The sequence below is a fragment of the Hipposideros armiger genome, unplaced genomic scaffold, assembly GCF_001890085.2.
Source record: "Hipposideros armiger isolate ML-2016 unplaced genomic scaffold, ASM189008v1 scaffold_371, whole genome shotgun sequence".
Taxonomy (NCBI): domain Eukaryota; kingdom Metazoa; phylum Chordata; class Mammalia; order Chiroptera; family Hipposideridae; genus Hipposideros; species Hipposideros armiger.
In genome coordinates, this window is record NW_017731721.1 from 205,430 (window position 1) to 230,833 (window position 25,404).

General features: G+C 46.4%; 2 protein-coding genes across 2 annotated transcripts in view; both read right to left on the minus strand.

Moving 5' to 3' along the window:
- The window catches only part of DDX23 (DEAD-box helicase 23), a 15,613-nt gene extending 7,196 nt beyond the window's left edge, over positions 1–8,417 (minus strand). Inside the window, exons 1-8 of the mRNA XM_019662338.1 lie at positions 8,316–8,417; positions 3,897–4,105; positions 3,360–3,470; positions 2,148–2,241; positions 1,975–2,040; positions 1,303–1,441; positions 882–1,015; positions 636–748 (exon numbers count right to left, since the gene is read on the minus strand). Of these exons, the coding sequence (XP_019517883.1) occupies positions 636–748; positions 882–1,015; positions 1,303–1,441; positions 1,975–2,040; positions 2,148–2,241; positions 3,360–3,470; positions 3,897–4,105 (866 nt within the window). The 5' untranslated portion in view covers positions 8,316–8,417. The remainder of the gene's footprint in view (positions 1–635; positions 749–881; positions 1,016–1,302; positions 1,442–1,974; positions 2,041–2,147; positions 2,242–3,359; positions 3,471–3,896; positions 4,106–8,315) is intronic.
- A 2,808-nt stretch (positions 8,418–11,225) lies between these two features.
- RND1 (Rho family GTPase 1) lies at positions 11,226–17,907 on the minus strand. Its single transcript, XM_019662202.1, has 5 exons — positions 17,686–17,907; positions 16,829–16,916; positions 14,034–14,143; positions 13,027–13,161; positions 11,226–12,321 (listed from the first exon to the last, which is right to left on the minus strand). The coding sequence occupies exons 1-5, from the start codon at positions 17,803–17,805 to the stop codon at positions 12,076–12,078; spliced, it is 699 nt and encodes a 232-aa protein (XP_019517747.1). The 5' UTR covers positions 17,806–17,907; the 3' UTR covers positions 11,226–12,075.
- Positions 17,908–25,404: the final 7,497 nt, after the last annotated feature.

Sequence of the window (25,404 nt, forward strand, 5' to 3'; positions counted from 1 at the left end):
AAAAAAAAAAAAAAAAAGAGATATGAACCCCTATGTTCACTGCAGCATTATTTACAATAGCCAAGATATGGAAGCAGCCTAAGCACCTATTGACAGATGACTTGATAAAGAAGATGTGGTATAGATATACATTACTCAGCCATAAAAAAGAATAAATCTTACCATTTCCAACAACATGGATGGCCCTAGAGGATACTATGCTAAGTGAAATAAGTCAGACACAGAAAGACAAATACCGTATAATTTCACTTATACGGGGAATCTAAAAAACAAAATAAATGAACAAACATAACAGAAACAGACTCATAGATACACAGAATAAACTGATGGGTGCCAGGTGGGAGAGGGGTTAAGGGGCTGGGTGAAAAAGGTGAAGGGATTAAAAAATACAAATTGGCAGTTACAAAATAGTCATGGGATGTAAACTACAGCATAGGGAACATAGTTGATAATATTGTAATAACTAGGTATGGTGTCAGGTAGGTACTAGACTTATCAAGCAGATCATTTTTTAAGTTATATAAATGTCTAACCACTATGCTGTACACCTGAAATGAATACAATATTGAATGTCAACTGTAATTGGGGCGGGGGGAGGGGTGGGGAAGACCTAGTTCAGGCCTAAAGCCACTCACAGTGGGTTGTAGTCTATAGATGTGTCTTCAGATGCATCCCACTCAAATACAAACTTGCGGTCATTGAGATGTCTCGTTCGGCGCCGCTTCTTAATGCCACCCAGGTAACGTTCCTGCCCAGTGACAGAACACAGAGTCCATCAAGCTCAAGGCCCAAATCTTGCATGCAGAGATCAGAATGGCCAAATAACTAAACCTCATTTTTGTGTGTGTAGGAGGGAGTGAAGACAGAACCAAGGCTTGTACCTTAATGGCATGCAGTTCCTTGCTCTTATCCTTCTCCTCCCGGATCTTCTGCCGCCCTTCCTCATCCTCATTTCCATTGGTCTCCCGCTCCATCCTCTCCCTGCGTTCCCGACGTTCCCGTTCCTGAGGGTCTTCTGCAGACCAAAGAAAGCAAAGCTGCAGAAGAGCTCAGTGGAAGAAAAAAGAGGGCATGGAGGGATCCAGGCAATGGACACCAAATGAGAAAAAAAGATGAGAGATTTATGATACAAGGGAAATGGAGACCTAACAGAAAGGTCTCTACTTTTCTCATAAACATCCCCCATCCTTTCCTCTTCCAAACCCCAGAGCAACCGGGTTTCTAGCTCTCCTAAATGATACTATAGTACCATCCTACCCTTTCCTATCCCATCTAGGGGCTATATGAGGTGGGAAAACGAACCCAACATTTTCCTGCCCATGTCTTGAAACTGTTTCCTTTTCTTCCTCTCTTCTTCAAGCATCCTCTGCCGCTCTTCCACCTCTTGCTGCCGTCGCTTTAGGGCTTCAGCCTCTCTTTCTGCTTTGGAGAGGAACTTGGGCTACAAAATAGATTAGAACTGTAAACAAAGGATCTGGGAGCAAAGTATAATCACATCACTGATGGGAGATGGCAGGGAGCCCAAAAATATTTGCTCAGGCATTAAACCTGTTAAGGAAAATACAAACAGGTCGAGGCTCCTGTTAGGAGCTGAATTGTGCCCCCCTCAAGATGCATTATGCTGAAGCCCTAAACCCCAATACCTCAGAAACTGACTATGTTTAGAGATGGGGCCTCTAAAGAGATGTTTAAGGTAAAACGAGGCTCCTACTCGAATCCAGTCTGACTAGTATCCTTACAAGAGGAAATTAGGACACACAGATATACCAGGGACATGCAATCACAGAGGGAAGACCATGTGAAGATGGAGAAGACATCCATCTACAAACCAAGGAAACAGGCATCAGAAGAAACAACCCTACTGACACCTTGATCTCGGACTTCTAGCCTCCAGAATGGTGAGAAAATAAATTTCTGTTGTTTAAGTCACCCCATCTGTCCCTAGCCAAGTAATACAGACCTTCAAGTTCTTACCTTAGCCTCAGCTTCTTCCTCAGCCTTTTTCTTGGCTAGAAGCTCCTCCAGGGATAATGGCTGGGCCTGAAGATAAAACACAGGACTTCAATCCTAAAGGTTCTCTCCCTTTGAAGATCACAAAGTTGGCTGGAATTGAAGACAAAAATGAGAAAACCCTTCCTCTCCTTTACCTTAGGCTTCTTATCACCATGCTCATCCTCTTCATCCTTCTTAGAGTCTCTGTCTTTCCGAGATTTAAAATCCTTTCCTCGGCCAGGAGATAAACTTTAAGGAAAAGGAACAGGAAAGGTCCATATTGCTGCCTTACCCCAGCCCCTGGATGAGATTCAGGCTGAACCCCAAAAAGAGGATGGAAGTTTCTCCATAGCAAGGCTGGCCCATGGTCATCCATCAGGTCCACAAGCTCCCTTTGCAGGCATAGTCACTCTGCCTATTCTAAAACCTAATGATGGCCCTGTCCTGGCCCCAATCCACCTGAATCTCCTTTTCTGAGACTAATTTCTTCTGGTAAGTGGATCTTCACTACTGACATCAAAAATATTTCTTCCAAATAGCAGTTGCACATTGAAGAAAAAATTCTGTTTTATAATACAAAATAAATTTAGCCTGCATGGCCACCCACATATACCCTTTCTAAATACTGCTATATATGTCCCATCCTCATTTTTTCTTCCTCCCAGTCGCAGCAATCCTTTCCCTACACCTGCTATAAGCTTAATCTACAAGAGATCTCTAACAACTCAACTGTGTTTGTTATGAGAATTCTGTCCTTTGCCCTGAATTCTAACCACTCAGAGTCAAATAAAAACTTTACACCAGAAAGTTTCCAAAAGAGATACAGATATTGGGGCATTAAATTATCCCAACAAATACTGGGGGTGCCAAAAAAATGTATACACATTTTAAGAAAGGAAAAAACTGTATTCAAATTGTAATACTCAATATATACTGATAACAAATGATGAATACAAGTCATGTTTGACTTCTGCAATTACAAGAGGTACTCAAAGTGGATACCATCAGCATAATTTTAATAGTTTTTTCCTTTTTTAAAGTGTATATACATTTTTTTGGCACCCTCTATATATGTTGTATATTCTGGGTAGAAAACTGAATGGTCCGATAGCGCTAAAGGAATGTTTTGTAGGCTGGTAACCTTTTCAAACTAATTTCTAAGAACAAGGTCTCAAAGGGTTGTGACTTCACTAACTGGTTTTACATTCTAAAGAAACATGCCTTCTAAAAAAGACAGCTCTGCAGTAACTACCAATAGGATCCACCAAGAAAAATATACTTTCCTAAGAAGCTGAGCTAGCTCAGATAGAGAGAGGAAGAGATGGAGGGGCAATTCCACTAAAGCCCCCTCCGACTCTCTCAAATACCTGGATCGTTTCCGGTCTTTGTCCCTTCTGTGCCCATCCTTATCCCGATCTCGGTCTTTCTTATTCCGATCCCGCTCCTTATCTCGTTCTCGTTCTTTGTGCCGTCGTTCTCTGAAGACAAACAAATTTAAGAAATCATTTGGTATTTCCAGAGTATCCTTCTCCACTGCAGCCTTAAAAGTTCCCATGATCTTTTCTCCCCAAAGTAAAATTTTATAAATTGGGGAATGTGTTTCCTGGGGAAGTTATGAGGGAATTCTAAGAAGGTCTTATAGCTCAGAGCTATACTACTAAGTATTAATGGCAATGACAGACCATGGACTATGGGAACAGATGAACTATCTCCGTTGATCATCTGGACCTTCATCTTACAAGTTCCCTCTTAACCTTTATGAGCTAATGGGTATTTAGTGTAGAAAAATGTGTGAAACACTAACATCCTAATCCTGGAGGCATCAGAGGAACCAAGACTGAAGCAGTCTGAAATGAATGAAGAGCTCTTCCTTTTCATGTAACAGACATTCGAAGTTACTTTACCTTTCTGTAGACTTGGATCGGGAACGGGAGCGAGAACGGCTGCCTGCTCGACGCCGATCCCTTGAACGATGCCGCTTCCTGTCTTTAGATGGGGAAGACTTCCGGTCCCGATCTCTATCCCGCTCTCTGTCAGGAGTCCGGGATCGCTTCCTTTCCTCTTTGGAAGGTGATACATCACGGTCCTTCTTGTCAGCCAGCTCTCCTGCCATCTGTCATGGGTAAGAGGAGTGCTTATTATGTACTAGGTACTGCTCTAAACTGTTTATATATGTAATGTACTTAATCTCAAAACAACTCTATGAGGTAGATATATTAGTATGCCTACTTTATAGATGAGGAAATTGAAGCTCAGGTATATAAAGTAACCTCCCCAAGGACACACAGGTGGTTAAGAGGCAGAGTTCCAGGCAGCCTGGCTCCAGGGGCCCACTTTTATTCATTATATTATACTGTCTCTCTGTGAATCTTTTTGTATATATTCATTTCTAAAGGTGTACAATAAATATAACATATTTTTAAAATTAGACAAGAGTACTGAAAGAAATTTTAGTAAATGAATAGTGTACTAGCGATCTCTGGAAACATCCTGTGTTGCATATCTTAGGAGTCTGTTAGGTCTGTCAGCCCACCAGGATCAGTTAACATAAAAACATCTAAGGGAGATAAGTACCCTTGAGCTCATAAGAAAGCTCAAAAGAGGGAAAATAAAGTTTAATTTTGAGATTTATTATAGTCAGCACTCCAAAGAAAAACTAAATTTTGGGCGGCCATGTGGCTCAGTTGGTTAGTGTGCACTCTGAGCCATAGGGTTGCCGGTTCGACTCCCACATGGGATGTTGCGTCTCCCCCTGCCACTAGACTGAAAACTGTGACTGGACTTGGAGCTGAGCTATGCCTTCCACAACCAAGACTGAAGGACAACAACTTGACCTGGAGCTGACAGGTCCTGGAAAAACACATTGTTCCCCAATAAAGTTTAAAAAAAGAAAAACTAAATTTAAATGGAGAAATAGAAATGTACTTCTGGTTATGCAATGGGAAAAATTTGATGAAGGCTACCCTAACTAACCTCCATGCACTTTTGCAACTTCCAATGAATGAAAGAAAGAGAAGGGAAGGGAAAGAAAGGGAGAAGAGAAGGGAAAGGAGGGCAGGGGAGGAGAAGGGAGAGGGAAGAAAGAGAGAAAGAGGGGAGGGGAGGGGAGGGAAAACTACAGGTCACAGACATTCTGACTGCCATTCCCTACTCGGATTTTCACAGCCTTGATCATTGTCCAGTCCCACAAAAGGTTTCAGCACGAATTTTTCCTGTTACCTTTTGCCTGGGAAACACTGAACACCATGCCACCCTGTCAACTGTCTTTCAGACTACAAAGTCTACTTCAGCGTCATTTGCTAAAACAGCAAATCTGAATCTGCCTCTACCCCATCATCATCACCACTGCCACCACCACCATTCCTGATACTTGGGATACATTTCTCAGAACTTATTTTGTTCCCAAATAGTTCAGCTAGAATATCAGTTTCCTAAGTTTTTAGCTTATAATCCCCCTTTCTTATGTCATTTCCTGCCATGTATCTTTAAGAAAGAATGTGTAAAGAGAAATAAACAAGTAGCACTTTCAAAAGATGGAAACAACCCATTTTATCTCACAATTGTATCAGAAATGACCGAATGTTCTATATCAGTACATCATGCATTATCACATGGAAATCATCCTTTTTTCTTCCATTTATAGCCCTAAGAAAACATCACAAAACGCTATTTTCTCTACAAAGCATTCTGAACATCATTCTTTCAACAAATATTCATTCAGCACCTGAGAGGTACCAGAAACTATTCTGTGTACTAGAGATATACCTGTAAACAAAACAAAGTCTCAGATCGCTGACACTTAAATTCCAGTGAAGCAGACAACAGTTAAGCAGAAAGACAAGAGAATTTCAAATAGTAATGTGCACTAATGAATAAACCAGGGTGATATGATGGGGAGGGCTATGAACAAGAGATAGAGGGCTTACTGAGATTTGAATGATGAGAAAGAGAGAGCCTGCAAAGATCAGGGAAAAGAACTTATTGCTTAGAAGCAAGTATTAAGGCACTAGGGAAGGAACTAGCTTAGCATGTTTGCCAATTTAAAACAGACTTGTGTGGCTGAGTAGTAGACTGATTCAGGAAGTTCAGGGAGGTAGGCAGGAATCAGATCATGGAGATATGTTTATGCCAAGGTAAAGGAACTTGGATTTTAATCTAACTACAATGCGAACCTTAGAAGAGTGTTAAACTGGAAGTGATGTGATCTAATTTTACATTTTTAAGAAATTACTTTGGTGACTTGCAAGAAACTATATAGTAGGGAGGCAAGAGTGGAAACAGAACCACGGAGAATGCTATTATAGTACTAGGCAAGAGATGGCAGTGGCTTGTTCTAGGAAAATGGCAGTGGAGATGGAAAGAAGTAGTAGACAGCTTCAGGGTATACTTTGGAGGCAGAGCTGACAGGACTTACTAATGAAGGGAGAAAGGGAGAGAGGACACAAAAATAGCCTCTGAATTTTTAGTAATGGTTTGTGGTACCTTTAGTGACTGGTAAAGACTGGGGGAAAAACAGATTTAGGAGGAAATCAAGTTTCATTTTGGCCATGTTGAGTGTAAGATGTCAGTAAGAAAACCAAGTGGAGATTGCAGGAATGCAATTAAAAATGTAATTCTGGAACTCAGGAGAGGGACCTTGGGGACAAAAATTTGAGTTATCAAGGGCCAGCCGAGTGGCGCGATGGTTAAGAACTGGCTTGGGATGCCAGAGGGCCCTAGTTCAGATCCCACATATGAGGGTCAGTAACACTGTCCTCCACAGCTAAGATGCTGAACAACAGCTCAACCTGGAGCTGGGCTGCCGTGAGTCGCCGGCGACGGTGTAGGCTGCAGCCCCTGCTGCAGTGGGTTGCCATGGGCTACCGTATGTAGCCAGCAGCCAGCGTGAGCGGCTAGTAGCCGCAGTGAGCGGCCAGCAGCCGCAGTGAGCGGCCGTCCAGAAGCCGGCGACTGATCTGCCTCGCCCGGGAAGAGCGCAATGATGGTGCCAACTTGGGCCAGTGAAGCAACGTCCTCCACAACTAGACTGAAGAACAAAAGGACAGCAACTTGTCTGTTCCCCTTCCCCAATTCCCCAATAAAAATCTTTAAAAAAAAAAAATTTTTTTTTGAGTCATCAATATACAGATGGCTTTCAAAGCCATGGGACACTAAGTGATATTACTTAAGTAGACAGTATGAATAAAGAAGAAAACAGAAGAGGACCCATGACTGAGCTCTGGAACACTAACATTTAGTGGTCAAGCACAGGAGGAGCCAGAGAAAAAGCTGGAAAGTAGCTAAAGCCAGTGAGAAAGAAGGAAAAAAAGTGATTTCCATGACCTGGAAACCACAGAAGCCAAAACACATTTCAAGGAGGGAAGAGTTAATTGTGTCAAGTGGAGAAAGACTAGGAGATAGAGCAGTGACTTGTGTTTGGAAAAATAGAGATTGTTAGTGACCTTGACATGAGCTGTTTCGATGCCACAGAGGGATAGAAGCCTGAGTGGAGTGAGTTTAGGAAAATGAGAAGTGAGAGAAGACAGTAAACATAGGTAACTTTTATTATGAGTTCTACCTGTCACAGGCCAACCCTAGCCATTGCTTCCCAGCAGCCTTCCTTGCAAATCTCCAGATCTGAGTTTCTCAGTTCTTGTAGGGCAGGGGCAGATTCTTCGCTTCATTCAGCGAAGTTTAAGTGAAACACACGCTAAATGGAAGGCACCGTGCTAGGTGCTGTATGAGTTACAAAAAGAAATCAGGAAGATCCTGAACAACAAAAGCTGGGAGACACATACCAAAATGAAGGCTCAGATGAAGTATTACAGGAGTTCAAAGAAGTTTCCTTAAATTTGTAAAAGGGATCTAGAATGACCTGTAGAGGAAGTGGCTCTTGAGCATTTAAGTATAGGTAGAATTTAAAGATGTGTAATTGAGGGTGCGTAAAGAAAGTCATTCCTGGCAAAAGAAATAATACAGGAGGCGCAGACGCGGGAAAGCATGACTGGTTCTGGGAGAAAATCCAGAATTCCAATTTGGCTGAAGCAAGGGCTACTCAAAACATGAAGGAATAAGGTCGCATTGGGGGTATCACAGATTGCTGTACCAGTGGGCAAAGGTCTGGCCTGTAACATCATCCAGGTACCCGGCCTGAGCACCCAGGAGCCAACACTATCTCCCGGGGCCCGCGCCCCTTCGCTCCTGCCGGCCACAGCTTTCTGGGCTCGTGCCCCTTCCCTGAGGCGTTCTTTCCCGCCTGGTCCCGGAGGCAGGGGTCACCGCCGTGACCCACTCTCTCCCTCTCTGCAAGCTCCTTAGAAGTGCCTCCATCGCCCGGGACTCACCACTCAGAATCTGAACCGCCCAACGCGGCCTCAACGTCGCGGAGCAGTCGCCATCTTTCCCATTTCCTGGTCTCCGAGCTGCATCTCCCCCTGCCGCGCGGCAAGCTGGGAAGGCGAGTTCCTGATGTTGGGCGGTGCTGGCCGACAACGAGGGCCTGAGAACTACTAATCCCAGAATGCACGGCGCGAGCGCCCGCCCCGGGCCGCGGGGTCTGCTGGGCAATGTGGTTCGCCAAACATTTGAGTCGGCTAGAGAGGAAGAGTTTTCCGTGGGTAGGCTTTGCGCAAGAAGTTCTCTCCCTGAGCAGTTCTCCTGGAATATGCTGGTCTTCCTAGAAGCTGCAGTTAAAAACTACCAGGGCTTGTGTCATACAACCCTTTGTGGAAAAGCATTTAAAAAAAATCTGTGAGATAAATTATTAGCCCTATTTTATAGGTGGACAAACTAAAGGTTAGGTTACAGGAGAAGCGGGTATTTCGCAATGAAGGTGGGACTATCCCAGGCTTAGCAGGATATTTTAGCAACCCACGATAACAATACCCAGTTATTGTGACAACTCAAAAGGAGCCCATGCGACCGATTGATTCCAAAGGACTCGGAAGGATGGTATCGCCTAGGCTGTGGCATCTGTTTTCTCAACATGCCAGACAGGACCCTGGCTTCCTCATTTTCTGGCTCTTTGGAAGCTGGGCTATCTTTGTATTTTTGCTTCTTTCTTCCTTACATTTCGCCCTCTTCAGTCCTCTACTGAGCTTTTTTTTTACCCCAAATTGTATTGTTCACTTTGTTTCTCTTTGGTCTTATTCATAATCCCCTGCCAAAACAAAAACCTTGCAACTTCTAGGATGGGTTTAGGTAGATACTAGGAAGTACCTAATGCCTCCTTCCTTCCCATTTTCCCATCATCAGTTTTTGGTTTCAATCCTACATGGTGCAGTTCTGGATTTTCTCTCAGAATGTATGTTTAATTCTCCTCAAGCACAGTCTCAGGATAGACCCAAATAACCCTAAAGCTCTGAGCATCACACACAATGGCTCAAAGTAACCCTGGGAGAGTTACACTTCTGCTCCTCGAGCTCTGCAGCCTTTTACCAGCCACCTCTACCGATGAGACAGAACTGAACAGATCTGAGACCTATTAAGTGTAATTCACCCAGTGAACACTGGAGGGCTCTACACTCACAGAATGGAACCCCAACTGACAATCAGATCAAAGCTGAGACTGGAATCTTTAAGAGCTGCAATTACTATTTACTAAGACTCTTCTAAGTGCCTGACACTGTGCTGGACACTTGCCTTACTTATTTTACTTAGTTCTCATAACAGTATGAGATGGGTATTATTTCCATTTTACTGATGAGATTGTGGCTCAGAAAACTTAATTATGCCTTCAAGGGCCACATAGTTAAAAGAATGGAGCCAGGAGTCAACTTGACAGCCCATGCTCTTTCCCAATTTCCAGACTAACATTTGTGATCATCCTTAAAGATGAGTAAATTGAGACCCAGGTAAGTGATGACGCTAGGGCAAGTTCATAGTGGCAGAGTTCCCCTAGTACTTGTGTACGCCTCTCAATGTAAGACATTGAGCTTAAAAGATACTCGTTTGTTTCTTACCCTGCTAGTTCTTTTACAAACATACATCTTTGGAGATGGAGACAGAGGGACTGTGTTCTAGTAAGGACCACAGGCAGAGTCTCCTATTTAAATACAACATGGCTAGCAGCAGTTAAGGGGCCCAAGGATTATACTTAACGTTAAGACCCGGTTTGAATCTTGACTCCATTACGTAAGAGCAGTATGATCTCTTGCAAATTATACGGCACCTCTGCCTTTTCTATTTCCTCATTTATAAAATAGGGATAATACAACTTGCCTCACAGGGTAGGAGAGTAGAGCAGTGAAAAGTGAAAGTTCTGGAGCCAGGTTGCCTGGATTTGCATCCAGGTTCTACCACTTTCTGGTTGTGTGACTGTGGGCACATTAACTATTCTCTCTGAACCTGTTTCCTTGTCTGTAAAATGAGGTAGCTAGTACTCCATAGGGTTATCACAGAAATAAATAACACATAAAGAACTCATAAGCACATCTTATCCCTAGTAAGCATTTAACTATTATTTGTGAGGTTGAATGTGCTAATGTAGGTCAAGCTATCCACACAGTCCTGGACACATAATAAATACTCAACACATAGTAAGTACTCTTTATTTCCAGGACACTGTGAAACTTGAAAAAAAAAAACCAGCAATAAGTCACTGAAGAGAAGGAAAGTTAAGGCCTTTGAGCTGCCATCAACAGGCAAGGGGATTGAAAGATCAAGAAAGCAGAAGACATCACCTCTCTTTGAACTCTAGGGACCAGAATCCCAGGAATCTCACATCCTTGGCTTCAGTCTGTCCACCTTCTGCAGGAGTTGGGATCTCAGCAGCTTGGGTCCTGATTTCACCAAACTTTGTCTCTCTCCTCTAGACTCTAGGTCAATGGTTCTCAACCAGGAGGGATTTTTACCCCAGGAGATATTTAGCAGTATCTGGAAACACTTTTGGTTGTGACAACTGGGGGGGAGGGTGCTATTGACATCTAGCAGGTAGAGACCAGAGATGCTGCTAAACCTCCTCCAATGCACAGGATAGCCCCCACAACAAAGCATCATCTAGTCCAAAATGTCATTAGGTCCAAGGTTGAAAAACCCTGCTCTAGGGCTAAGGAGATCTTCATTGGCTTAGTAGGACCGGATGGGGTTGGGGATGGGATAGAGGTGGGGGGAGAGGGAGGAGATCATTGTTGGAGGTGCCAGGTAGCAGTGGAGGCAGCTACTCTGCAACCCACAGAAAGGGTCCCAGGACAGCTTTTTCCTCATTATCATGACCAAAGGAAAAAGAAAAAAACTAAGAAAATAGAGCCAACTTCTTTTATATGTGTTATATTTTTCATTAATAAATAGGTTTTCTTCTTTAAACACAGACATATAACAGATTGAAACACTCCCCCCTCCCCCCGATTCCAAAGACAAGAGTCTATAAAACAAACGCCAGCTGTACTGCCCTAAGGGCAGAAAAAGTCTGGTGACCCCCACCCAGCCCTGCCCCCTGCAGCACCACCACCCCCACACTGCAAGAGAAGGGGGTCTGGGGCTTCTCCCTTGGACCCTGGGGACTTAGGTGAGAAGCGTGTGAATGTATGATGTCACCTCTCCATGAGGCATGGGCTATGCAAAGATGAGGTTTCCTTCTCATCGGCTCTGACCAGCTCCTGCCCTTCTGATTTCTGTTAGGAAGCACCTAGGCTCAGCTCCCAAGGGAGCTGCCTCATGGCTTCCCCACTCTCCACTCTTCTGCAGCCTCCTCAGAGGGGAAAGGAAGGGCTCAGGGACCCCTCCCATCCCCTGGCCTGCATGGAAACGCTGGGTGGAAGAGGCATGATGCTGAAAGTGAGGCTCCTTTAGGCCCCCGAGCCCATGAGGCCAGCATGCCCCCCACACCCCCACAACTTTCCTTCCTCTGGAGTGGGGGACACTGGGGTAGCCACCCCCTCCACCACCTAGTGCCTGGCTTGGGGTGTGATGGTTCTTTCTCAGTGTCAGGTCCTCAAGCCGGGCCTGGCTCTTTCCTGGTCCCATCCCTGACTCCTTCCAAGCCCTCACCGTGGCTGTCTGAAAAACTTGTGTCCAGTGTCCTAAATTGTCTCATCCTCCCTCTCCCTGTGCCTCTGCAACCCAAGGGAGGAAGTGGGAGGTTGTCTCCCCTCTCCAACCCCCGCTTCACATAATGGAACAGCTTTTGGCCTTTTCCTTCTTGAAGGTAGAAGAGATGAGTTCGGAACGACTGGGGAGGTGGAGCAGTCGCTTGGAGAAGCTTCGGACAGGGCTCTTTGGGGGTATCGGGCTGGGCTTGTTCAGACACACCATGGATGCTGTCCGGAAGATGCTGTGGATACTCTTTTCTGAGGTGAAAGCCGAGCCTTCCAGGTAGATTTCCGCACCCAGCTGCTTGGCTATGGCACAGCCCTGCAGGGGGAAGGAGGAGTGAGGTCATCAATGCAGTGTTCCAAAATGGTTCTGAAACACTGCCTCCTATGGTTAGTGGTACTCCCCAGGGCTACTCCAAATGGGACTCAACTGCCAGTCGCCCACTGCCACCACCGCCGCCGCCGCCGCCACCACCACCACCCTCCGCTAATCATTTTCTGAAGGTGAAGCTTGACAACACATTAGAATCACCTAGGACACTTCTAAAACCATAACGATGCCAGAACAAGTAAATCAGAATTTCTGGGGGTAGAAACAAGGCATTAGTATTTTTAAGAGCTCCCCAAATGAGCCTAATGTGAAATATTAGTTTAAAGGAAATGAACCTTACACTTCCATGGGCATAAGAAATTCTAGTTATTCTAATGCAGGTGGTCCACAAAAAAAATCTGAGAAACACTGGCACACACAGGAATGACTCACCTGCTAACCTATAGCATAAATCTGGGAAAACAGGTATTCACCACCTCTATCCAGGTGACTAGTTTGCTAATTATACTACACTTGATCTTAGCCAAAAGGCCGAGAAGCGATTAGTTTGCTAATTATAGATGCCCCCTCCCACAAAAAAAAATTCTCTCTTGCCATAGTGAGAGAGTTTGAATAAGGGCCACATTTTAAGACCTCAGCCTGTAGTCTTCCCCATCACTCCCTTAACACACACACACACACACACACACATACCTGCTCGTAGGAGATGGGTGCCTGCTTCTGGTGGGACAGCTCCATCAGAGTACTCAGGTCTGTTCGCAGGTCTGTCTTGCAGCCAATAAGCAAAACACGGGTGGTGGGACAATAATCTAGGATTTCCGTCCTCCACTGATGAGCCATGCAAGAAGGTTGCGAGAAAGAGAAAGGAAGGTGAGTCAGTGCCTGACAGATAACCAGAGAAGCCCAGTTGGCAACATCACATACACCATCCAGCTTATCACCAACCCAACCCTCCGAGTCACAGCATTGCCACTGCACTAATTATATCATCTTCCTGCCTGTGAGGCCTTTGGGGTCACAGGAGTGCTGACCCAAGAGCCTATCTCCTCATTCAACAGCCCAGCCCCCAGAGAGAGCACAGAGGCAAATCTTTTCCCACCTTCTGCCAAGCATACGGGCCTGCATCTGCCCCCCTCAAACCAGTCAAAGGGACCCACGAGTCCAGAAAGCCAGGAGGAAGCCAACCAGTCTACCAGTCTGTTCCCAAGGGAAGGAGATAGTCCTAGAGTCTTCTTGGAAACTAGGCTAGTTCCACACGGTGTCCTGGGACCCCTCAATATAGGCAGATCTTGCCATCCAGACCTGGGTATTTCCTGCTAGCAGTTCTGCTCAGGCCTGCCTGGCTTGCCCAGTCCCAGTGAGCCTGGGATCAAGGTCTATAGAAGCTGCCTCCAAAAGACCCCTTCCCTAACCCTCAGACCATACCACCGAAAGGTTCTCTCTCAGTCCTTCACTTCCTGAGTCCTCAACACCACCCTCTCTTGCTGGGTCTCGGGCACAGCAGTATAGAACAGTGGCGGGGGCAGGAGATCTGTGTTCTAGTCCCAGAGCTGTAGCTAATGGTGTGGCCTTGGGCAAACCTCTTCCTTCCCTGGCCCTAGTTTTTTCCTGTTACACAAGAGGGGATTAGATGAGAAGGTCCCCAAGATTCCTTTTTGTTCTCAAGCTGAACTAGAGATGTACAGTTTATCCAGACTTACCTTCTTGAGTGCACTATCCACTGTCTCAGGACGGCTGATATCAAAGCATAGTAATACTGCGTCCGAGTCACTGTAGCAGAGTGGACGGACATTGTCATAGTAGGGAGATCCTGGTGGAGGGGAGAAAGAGCTGCTGGTGAGCCTACAGGTCTAAGCCCAAAGAGCCCTGGGAATACCATTCTTTGTCCCTTGTTAGTTGGCCCCACCCATCTCCCAGGGGAACCTGCTACAGCCTGGAAGCTTGGGACCTGACCACCTGCCAGAAGGCAGTGCAAGAATATCATCTTCCTTAGCCCTGAAAAACAGAAAGGGGGAAAAATAAAAAGGGAGTGGAGCATAATTTGACCCTGTCTGGGTCTCCTACAGTGGGCTTAATTTAAGGCCTGCCAGTTCTCAGAGTCGCAGAGGACAGTGCTCCCACTCCTGCAGAAACAGGGCTTGTTTAGGGTCTCCGCTTTTCTAGTCTGCCTGCTGCCCAACCTCTGCTCCCTTCTGCTCCAGGGCCTCCCCAGTGAAGAAACAAACCTGCATGTTATATAACTGGCTGCCCTGCTTCTTTGCCATGGGGTCAGAACTCTAGGAGGCTGGCAGGGATTCAGTGTCCCGCTCCTCCTCTTCCCAAATCAGCTTACACAGAAAAGGGCAAAATGAAAGGTGCAGCCCCTGTCCCCCCAGATCTCAAGGAGACAGTCTTAAAGACAGCAGCACCAATAGCTAGGGATTTAGAGGCTTGAGTAAGGGTCCTTCCCTGGGAAGGCAATTGGCAATGCAGACCCAGGTGGTCCAATAAGGGAGAATGCTAGGGGCTGGGCCTGCCCCCCTCCACCCTGGGGGAGGAACAGTAGCAGATTTGGAACCCAGACAATCCGTGCTCAGAATAGCAAGCAGCCCCTCTCCCTGCACCACAATCGCCATGGAAACTGGGGGGAATCCAAGTGGGGAGGGGGTTGGTTGTTAAAAAAAAGAGTAAAAGGGAGTTAGGATAGCTGCCTGCTCCTTCAGCAATCCGCCCCCATCCCCTCCCTGAGGTGGGGTCTTATCACCGCAGCACTGAGCAAAGGGAGCACTGCAGCACTGGGAAGGGGGAGGGGAGACCTCCATTCTGGCTCTAAGCGATACCAGCATGTGAATAATGGGAACAGGTTCACCCTGGCCCCAATGTTGGGAAGCCCCATCCCACATTAGGCTGCCACTTCCTCCTTCCTTATGGGCACCTAATTTGAAAGCGGGAGGTTGAGGATGACTGATAGTCTGCAGCCTTTTGGAAACCAGGGGGTGGGAATTCAACACAAGAAATAGAGACCACCTTGCTGATTTTCCATTATCTGGATTGGGATTCAAAGGCTGCATTCTGACTGTGGGAGAAGGGTGGAAGCAGCAGAAAGCAAGGGGGTGCGGAGGGGCACTTTGGGGAGGAGGTAGTGAAAAGGGATGACCTGCAGTAAGATTCTGGGAGGACTGAAAGGTGGGCAGGATACAGCAGATGCCCAACCATACATCATGCAGCCCAACTGCATTCCAGTCGGATTCAGCCAGCACAGCACAGCACAGTCCAGGATAACCAGAACCCTGCCTCCCAACCCCTGGAACTGCAGCAGAGGAAAGCACAGCAGGTTGAAGAATTTTTGTTTTGCTTTTGTTTTTTTTGGGGGGGGGTGGTTGGGGGGGAGCAAGGGGAAAACATTTTCGATTTACCCATCCCCTACCCCTAATCTTTTCAGACCTCAAAATTGGATCATGGGAACAACAGCTCTTTGGAGGAGCAGAACAGCATATTTATTGTATGTAACAGGAAACCTTTAGTGATTTATAGTTCCTCTTTAAACTCAGCCTGAATATGCATTTTTAGAGAGGGGTGGATTTTCTTCTCTTTCTCCTATTCCTGGCTTTCAGTCCTTAATTACGACTCTGAGTCCAGTCTATTAAAAAAGGATTGGGGTGAAGAGATAATGGGGAGGGGTCAGAATCAAAGCAAAGGATAGCCTAGCACTGAGGGTTTAGGGTTGAGAGGCTGGAAAAATATTGTTTCTTACATTCCAGAGAGACAGGGCATCTTCTACCTCAGCCCAGTACAAGGAAAATGGTCAGAGCCAACACCCCTCCTCCTGCTACTATCTATTATGTGACTCTGCTCCATATTAAGCCATCTCCCCACCTCCAAAACATCGATGATGCATCACTTCAGCCCTGAGCCGCAGCGGTATGACGAGTGGAGCCGAGTGGAGCTGAGCTGCGGCAGGAGGGCAGCAGTGGCCCAAGATGGAATGCAGGGGAGATAACTGAGTTAGGAGCAATATTTCCCCAAAAGCAGGCTTGTCTCCCTGCCTCAGCCACAACTGCCTCCAGCTGCACTGCCTCCTGCCCCTTGCTTGGTTTTGCTCTGGAGAAGTAAAGGGTGTGTGTTGTGTGTGTGTGCGTGTGTGTGTGTGTGCGTGTGCGCGTGTGTGCGTGTGTGTGTGGGGGGGGGGCTCAGGGAGTGGAAATGGAGAAGCCCTGTCTGACTGCCCCTCAGTAGTGTTCAAGGGTCCATTCACATAATCATCCAGCCCTCTGAAGAATGGAGCTAGACCCAAAGAAGTGAGTGGCTTCTGGGATTAATCCACTGGACCAGCCAACGGAGTTGACCTAGCCCTCTCCCTACACCCAACTGAGGAATCTTCATATCCCCTTCTTTCAGTTTCCTGGCAAACATCATACTCCTTCTCCCCATCAAAGAAGAAAGCAATTTCTAAAAGACAGCAGCTGCAGCAGACCAGTGGAGATGGGAAGGGGGCATTTGGGGCCAGCTGTCTTACCTGAGGTGTCCCAGAGACTGAGCTCCACTCTCTGTTCCTCTGTCTCCAAGCAGGCTGTGTAATTCTCAAACACGGTGGGCACATACGTCTGTGAAAAGACAGAAACTATTCACACCCTGAACCCCCCTGCCCTTGTAACCCTCTGGTTGGTACTGGCTACAGAAGAAGCCATTCACCCTAGTGAGGCACTAAAGTGGCCAGAGGAGGGGATATCTGGCGCAGGAAGGACCACATGGGACAGGAGAGAGAGGAGTGTAGAGACACAGGCACTTGACTCCATCAAAGTAAGAAATGTAAATGACTTCCAGCCAGGGACAAGTCCTCCCATATTTTAGATGGTCAGGGAAGGAGGGAGGGAAAGAGATTGATTCCGCTCATCCCCAGATTTGTCTGTCTCCCAATTTCAGAGCCACAAGCCAATTCTAGCTCTTTATCTTCTCCCCACAAACCACCAGTAGAACAGCAGAAAAGAGCAGCAGAAGCCTGCCTGGGACCATGCCCACAGAACCTTTGAGGTTGGGGTGAATGGACAGGCAGGTATTGCGTCAAGAAACCCCAGATTCTCAAATGCCTCCAGTTCCCTCTGCGGAGAGCTGACTCCAGGATGAAGGTAGGTAGGAGGGGATTTGATCGGGGCCTATGGGTGAAGAGGTGAGGAGGAGCCAGCGGAGCGGCAGAAGTGGAACAGGTCTCAGGGGAAGCTAAGACAGGGCGGTCCTTCAGCCAAAAAGCGGTTGAGGATGGAGTGGGATGGAGAGAGATAGCTCCCCTGGGCAGGTGGGACTCTATCCCCCGGGGAAGGGGGTGGGCAGGCAAGCAAGGAGAATAGCTGGCCAGGGAGCGGACGGGCAGCTCACCTCGGGATAGCAGTCCTTCGCTAACACCTGTAACATCGCTGTCTTCCCACACTGCACGTCCCCCACCAGAACGAGCTTACATCTAGCCACGACTGGCTGGGGAGCCCGTCTTTCCTTCATGGCTGCAGCCTCCGGGGGACTTGGACTCAGGTTCGGAGGGGAGAAGGTTGCGCCAGGTGCGTCTCAACACACAAGACCAGACGAATTCCCTGTCTCGCTCCAACTGAACCGGAGGCCGGCACAGCCCCTTTATATCTTCCTGGATGAGCCAATCACAAGAGGAGGCAGACTCTGTCAGGGCCAATCCCTGAAGTGGGATCCCCTCCAGCAGCCAATGGTAGGAGGATCTGAGTCAGCGCCCTCTTCCTCCCTTCCCTTTCTCTTAAAGCTGCACCCGTTGCTTCCTCTGAAAGGGGATTCCCACGCTGTTTTTTGCATTTGTATTAGGAAGGAGGAAGGGACTTGAAGCAAAATTTAATGGTCTTGAGTGTCCACCAATTAGTGTCAAAAACAGTAAACTAGCCATGAACGCAGAAAGTGAGCTCACGCTAGAGTTGTCCCAGGAAGCAGGACCTCCCAAAACTATAGACAGGTGGCACCCCAGGATAGGGGTGGGGGGCAGAGATCTCTGACTTCTTTGTTCCCTCTAATCCCTATTCAAAACAGTTCCCACTCTGACTCTCCCCACCCCTCACCCCCCAAAAGCTTCTGCTGTGCCCCTTTTAAGTCCCAAGTCTCTTCCTTGGGAAACACCATTACCAAAAAAAAAAATTAAAATTAAAATAATTAATTAATTAAAAAGCCCTCTCATGTCATCTGGAAAAACCCCACACAGTCCCTAACCCAGAGATGGGCAGAGAGAATGGGATGAGGGAGTCTGGCAAGTGGGGATGGGAGAGAGGAGAACAAAGCAAACAAAGTCACTGTCTGTTTGGCCAGACAGCCTCTCACCTCGTGCCTGGCAGGAGCTGCTTAGGGGTGTTTGTTCTGCTGCTTGGGTTAAGCTTCCTGGATGAATCAGGCACAGGTCCAGTTCCAGGTGACACCTACTGATGCCAACAAATTGCGTGTCACCTGATTAAAGTCCAGACTGGAAGACTGGCCCTGGGACTTTGGCGTTAGAAAGCTGGAGGGCAACCTAAGGTTGAGATGAGCTATGTAACTGCCTACCAGCCCTGTGCCTCAGAGCCTTTGCATCTTAAGGCACCAACCCACTAGACAGAACCATAGGATGTACACAGCTCGAATAACAAACTGCTTATTCGGGAACCAAGTATCCTGAATAAGGCCTCCTGGGGTCTAGGGAATGAAGTAAGACTGACATTGGGCATACGTGCGAGCACTCCAGAACTCATCTTTAGGTCCCTCCACTTTGGTAAGCCCAGTGCACCTGGAGTATGCCCTGGGGCTTGTTCCATCTGAGCGTCCTCATAACTCACTGTCATTGCTACCCCACCAAGGGATATTTTCCCTGTTATAAAGGACGTTTAAAAGCCTTCCCCAGCCCCAAAGGGGCAGATCTCTAAGGGTGAGATTTCCAATGCCCACTATAGACAGGAGAATGGAGGGTATTTTGAGAATGTTGCCTAGCCAGTGTGTCTCCTATCAAATCCTGCGGCATCCAAGTCCACAGTCCATGTTTGTCTGAGAGCTCTGGGGCCAAGGCCTGCACTGTCCTCTACCCAACTCCTCAGGCCCCCCTGCCAGGAATCAGGAATCAGCTAAGGGAGCCTCCAGGGTAAAAAGAAAATTGTCCAGGTGCTACCATCAGCTGGTTACCCTCCTCTCTCGGACTCTCTGGAAGTCTCTTTCCCCCACCTTCCTCCAGGCCTCAGATAATGTTCTGTCTATAAAATTTGTCCTTTTCTTGTCCTTTTTCAGCAGCCTGACAGCCTCTCTGAGCTGCCCAAAAGTATGATTTGGGAGAGTTCCAGGAACAGCTGTAAGATCATAGACTGCCTCAACCTGGAGTCCTTTCCCTCAGCATGACCTTTTCCTCCTGTTCCCTACCCTCAGTCTCCTATGGATTCAGTTCTGGAGGCACCAGTGCGGTTCCCATACATCCTCTAACCTTTAACTGGGTTCTCTCCAATGGCAGCCCTAAAGACTTTAGCCTACACCCCACCTTCTCTACCAGCCTCCCCCTACATACATGGCCTCCACCAGTCACTCCCCCACCCACCCCAAAAAAATTCAACGTAAGTAAAATCTGTTCTTGCTATGCAAACAGCTTCCTCTAGCCATTCCTGAGCTCGTCTAAGATAGAAATTCTGGGAGCTGGTGCTACCTCTGGTTCTTCCCTGGGTGGTTGCATTTCAGAGTGGGGCCACCAAAAACCTGAGCTATGAGACAAAGCAGCCCGCATCATGACTGATTCTCAAGATGTGTCTCTGAAGATATTCTGAGGGTCACATGTTTATGAGTTATGGAGGAAAAAATGACATGGGTGTGTGTTAGATCAGAAGGCAGGGTGGCTACATGAAAAGAGGATGGAGCCAAAGGTCAGCAGGTCTGGGTGTTGGACCCAGCTCAGCCCTTAACAAGTTGTGTGTATTTGGGTAAGTCACTTTCATCCCTGGGCCCCTGTTTCCTTAAATGTAATCCAAAGGATTTGGACTAGAGAAGGGGCTTTTAGCCTGTATTTTTTTAGCAGTTAGACTCCTCCCAAGTTTGTTTAAACCTCTTCCAATTACCTTTATTTAAAAATCCATAGCTAGAATAATACATTTACAAGATGGCTCTGTCTCATCAAGACCAGAAGAGCTTAAGACAAAGTTATACTTGAAAACGTCTCCTAAGGTGAAGGAAGCCAGTCACAAAAGATCACATATTGTATGGTTCCATTTGTATGAAATGTCCAGAATACGCAAATCCAAAAAAACAAAGTAGATTAGGGGATGCCTCGGGCTTTAGGGGTGATGGGAATTGAGAGTGAGTGACTGCTAATGGGTATGGGGTTTCTTTTGGGCGTGATGAAATCTTCTAAATTTGATTGTGGCAATGGTTGTAAAATTCCGAGAATAAAGCCACTAAATTGTATAGTTTAAATTGGTGAATCGATGGAATCGTATGGAATGTGAATTATATCTTGATAAGTTGTTACTTTAAAAAATAAGGTGATAATTCCAAATCTTCTTTATACTGTCTAACTTGTTTTTTAAAAAGTGTGTGTGTGTGTGTGTGTGTAAATATGCAAGCATTTAAAAAGGTAAAAAGAATAATACAATTAACCTCTATGTACCCGTCATCCAGCTTCAACCATTATCAACATAATCTTGCTTCATCTATAACCCAACCTACTTCTCCCACTATGCTTCCTATGCTGGATGATTTTAGACATCATATCATTTAATCCATAGATATTTCAGTACTTATCTCTAAAAGAAAAGGGTTCTTTGTCAACATAACCATGATACCATTATTACAACTAAACATAACAATATCACCATGTACCCAGTCAGTGTTAAAAAATTCCTCAACTGTGTCATACATTGGTTTATTCAAATCAGAATCTAAACAAGGTCCACACATTGAATTTGGTAGATATGGCTCTTAAGTATCTTTTATTTCATAGGTTCCACTTCCCCCCCTTTTTTTTCTTGCAATTTATTTGTTGAAGAAAACAGGCTGTTTATTGTATAGGGTCTTCCATATTCTGGATATTGCTGATTTCATCTCCATGGTGCTGTTTACATGTAATAAACTCCTTTACAAATTAAATCTTATGCAGAATCTCAAAACACTCACACAAAAAGATGCAAAACAAAACTGGTCTGGTTGAACTAGAACGAGGGATTTAGAGGGAGGCTCACTCAATTCCCCCCCCCCCCCAGTAACTCCAGGGAACACAGCTTAAAAACCACTAGCCTGGATAGCATGAGTGTGTGTGTGTGTGTGTGTGTGTGTGTGTGTGTGTGTGTGTGTGTGTACCACATGTTCAAAGCTCAGGGCTGCCTTATCTTTTTTTTGGCTCTGATTACTCTGATAAATTCCTAATCTGGGGCAATGACATAATACACAAAGGTGTTCAGGGTGATAGAAAATTCAAATTCACTCTGACTCCTACCAGAGGGTACACAAGCACAGTACTTTCTGTGCCCTAGTGATCCTTACAAAGAGCTCCCAGGCACCCTGCCACCTGCCTCCCCCAGGAGCCTGGCAGGGCCAAGCCCATTCTCCCTATCCCTTAATATGACTCAGGTGCTCTGCTCCTCAGTCCTAAGCCATAACTTCTTCTGATCTCAGGGATCTGTGGCCCCTGGCACTTGGGAACACCTGTTGTTGACTAGGCATTTTTAGCTGGAGCAGCTACTAGAGTGCTAAGTTTTAAGACCCAGCCCCAGCCTTGGGTAGTTTACAGCTTATGAGGGGAGATAAAGCCAGAGATTTGTAGGTAATTAAAACCAAGTGCAGTAGAAGTGCTGAGGAAGGGAGGAGTCAGGTCTGGTGAGGTGATCATGGAAGGCTTATGGAAAAGGGTGGTTTCACCTGGGCCTCAATTCTGATACAACATTGATTAAGGAAGAGTATGGACGCAGGAAATGCTAAGTGTGCCTGAAGACTGAAGAATCAATCCAATCTACAGAACAGAGGACTTAGGGTAGGGGGCTGGGGCAGTATACCTGACAACATAACTAGGAAAGATATCTAATGCGAAAATATCACAAATGCACTTAAAATCCAAAATAGAGGCATTTATAGTTTGTTTAAGAGGCTCAAGATGGCATCACTCATGCCAAAAGCCCAGGATACAAAACCTAGATTTAATTCCTGACCTAATTGCAGTTTCAACCTCTCCCAGAAATGTAATCTTAATCAACCAGTCTGGAGTTTTCTGGTCAACACCAATGAGGTAATCTGTCATGTAGGCCCTCTCCTCTGCATGATACAAACCCTTTCCATCCTCCTCGCCAGCCCCCCCCCCAAAAAAAAACCTGTCCCAGCCCCAAAATAATCCTTTCTTTTCTTTTGTTAATAGCTCCCTTTCCCTACCCTTCCTTCTATAAAACCTTCCATTTTGTACAACCCCTTGGGAGGCCCTTTTAGTTGCTAGATTAGGTGCTGCCTGATTCATGAATCGCTTAATAAAACCAATTAGATCTCCAAAATTACTCAGTTGAATTTGGTTTTTTAACAAGCTTTTAAAAATACATACAAGTAGGGCCGGCTGAGTGGCGCAATGGTTAAGAACTGGTTTGAGATGCCAGAGGGCCCCGGTTCGGATCCCACATATGAGGGCCAGTGACACTGCCCTCTACAGCTAAGATGCTGAACTATTATGTTAAGTGAAATAAGTCTGTCAGAGAAAGACAAATATCATATGATTTCACTTATATGTGGAATCTAAAAAACTGAATGGGCGAGGAAAGTGAACAGAGGCGGTCTCAGAGATGTGGGGGTGCAGTTGATGGCTGTTGGGGGGCTGGACAGCATAAATACACAGCTGCAGTGTTGCCATGGGGACATGGGGGACAGTTCGAGGAATGTAATTGATAATGTTGTGAATATTTTGTAGGGTGTCAGGTGGTCACATGTCTTGCATCATGGATGGGGAAGAGGCTTGATCACTGCAATGTACACCTGAAGCTGAAGTTGTATAATATTATATGTCAACTATAATTTAATACATATATAGTCATGGGACGTGGAGTATAGTGTGGGAGTGGAGTCAAGGAATTTGTAATAGATATGTATGATATTGGGGGGAAATGGGGCGACAGATTGGGGGAGGGGGGTTGTCACTTCGAGGGGTAAAAAGTATAACTATTGCACTGCGTTGTACAGCTGAAACTAATTCTAAAAAATGTGTATTTCATAATAAAAAATAATTTAATAAAAAAAATACATACAAGTATACCTATATGTCATTCTTGATTATCAATGCCCTGTAGCCAAAGACCACCAGCAGACCCTTGTAGCTGAACAAAACTGGGTTTATGGACTTATTTCAACAAGGAAAGCACAGACCGTGGCAGAAATGTGGGGCATCCAGGAGAAGGGTGTTAGAAAATGCTTAAGGTTTAGACTTAACAGTTGCTGATTTGAGGAGAGGTCAAGGAAGACAGGCTTTGTTCTGGGTTGGAGGCTGTTGGAAAGCTGGGGAAGTCTACAACTGGGTACCTTAATAAATTTTATCTATAAGGTGGGAGGAATGAAGCAGGATGAGAGCTGTGATAGGTAACAAAGCAGCAGCCGCTCATATTAGCTAGAATAGGGGGATGTCTGGTCTTTTTTTTTTTTTAAGATTTTTTTTTTGGGGAATTGGGGGGATGGGAACAGTGGTGGGGAATTGGGGGAAGGGGAACAGACAAGTTGCTGTCCTTTTGTTCTTCAGTCTAGTTGTGGAGGACGTTGCTTCACTGGCCCAAGTTGGCACCATCATTGCGCTCTTCCGGGGCGAGGCAGATCAGTCGCCGGCTTCTGGACGGCCGCTCACGCTGACTGCTGGCTACATACGGTAGCCCATAGCAACCCACTGCCGTAGGGGCTGCAGCCTACACCGTCGCCGCCCGGCTCCAGGTTGAGCTGTTGTTCAGCATCTTAGCTGTAGAGGGCAGTGTCACTGGCCCTCATATGTGGGATCCGAACCGGGGCCCTCTGGCATCCCAAGCCAGTTCTTAACCATCATGCCACTCGGCCGGCCCTCTGGTTATTTTTGAGGCTTGACCAATGCTCTTGTTTTTGTATGAGTTTGGATGTGACTACAGAGAGGTCTTGTTCTTGATCTGTCATGGTCCTTGAGTGGCCTGGCTTGATGGTGGTATTCTTTGAAATTGTTTATATTCCACAAGAGAAGCCGGTTCCTGGGGCTTTTCTCCTTCTTGTGCTTTTCTTCTGTTCCTCTTCCTGGGAGCTGCTGAGTCTGCTGAGAGACTGGAAGTAGAAACAAAAGGAAAGAGGAGAATCTTCCAGGAAAGCTTCCTGGAGGAAGTAGCACTGAGCTATAATGCAAAACAAGAGTAGGAAGCTAAGAGGTGGGCCAGGGTATGGGGAACGTTCTAAGGGAATGGGACAGAATGCAAGCAAGAGATGGAGGCCTGGGGAGAGGTCCACTGAATGCCTGTGTATGTGTGTGTGAGGAAAGATGTATATAGGAGAAAAGACATAAATAAATAAACAAGCAAATAAATAAAAGCTATCTAACCTGGACCAAAAATTAGGAAGAAAGTATGAAAATGGCTGAGAAAGGGGCAGGAGGGGAAACAGAGGGAGGCAGTAGTCAAGACGATGGTCCTGAAGTAGCCTGTGTTCTGTCTCTGGTTCGGGCTGACTTGGCGGGGCGGAGGTGGGGTGGGGAACAGAGGAACACAATGTAGCCAAGGGAGTTGAGCAGCAGCTATACGTGGGGAAGGCACTTGGAGTACAGGAGGCTGGCGAGACCACAGCACGTAGGCCTTCCTGCCTTCTCTTGCCACCACCCAGGGCTTGGTCAAGACCAAGGTGGCCACTTGCTGGGTGAGTGGTAGGGAGTCCTTATGCTAGAGGAAATTCTAAGGGAGGAAAGGACCTTAGGAACATGGGAGTGATCTGGGAAATGATGTGGACCCTGAGCCAGACCTACTCCCTCTCCAGTTTCCCAAGTCCAGACACTTTGTCATCCTCCCAGGTAGTAATTCCCACACCCTCATCTCCCTTCTCTGTCCTTCTGTTCACCCTTCATTACAGCCTCCCTGGGGATCTTTGTCCTTCTACTCTCCTGGGCCCCTTCAGGAAGTCCTT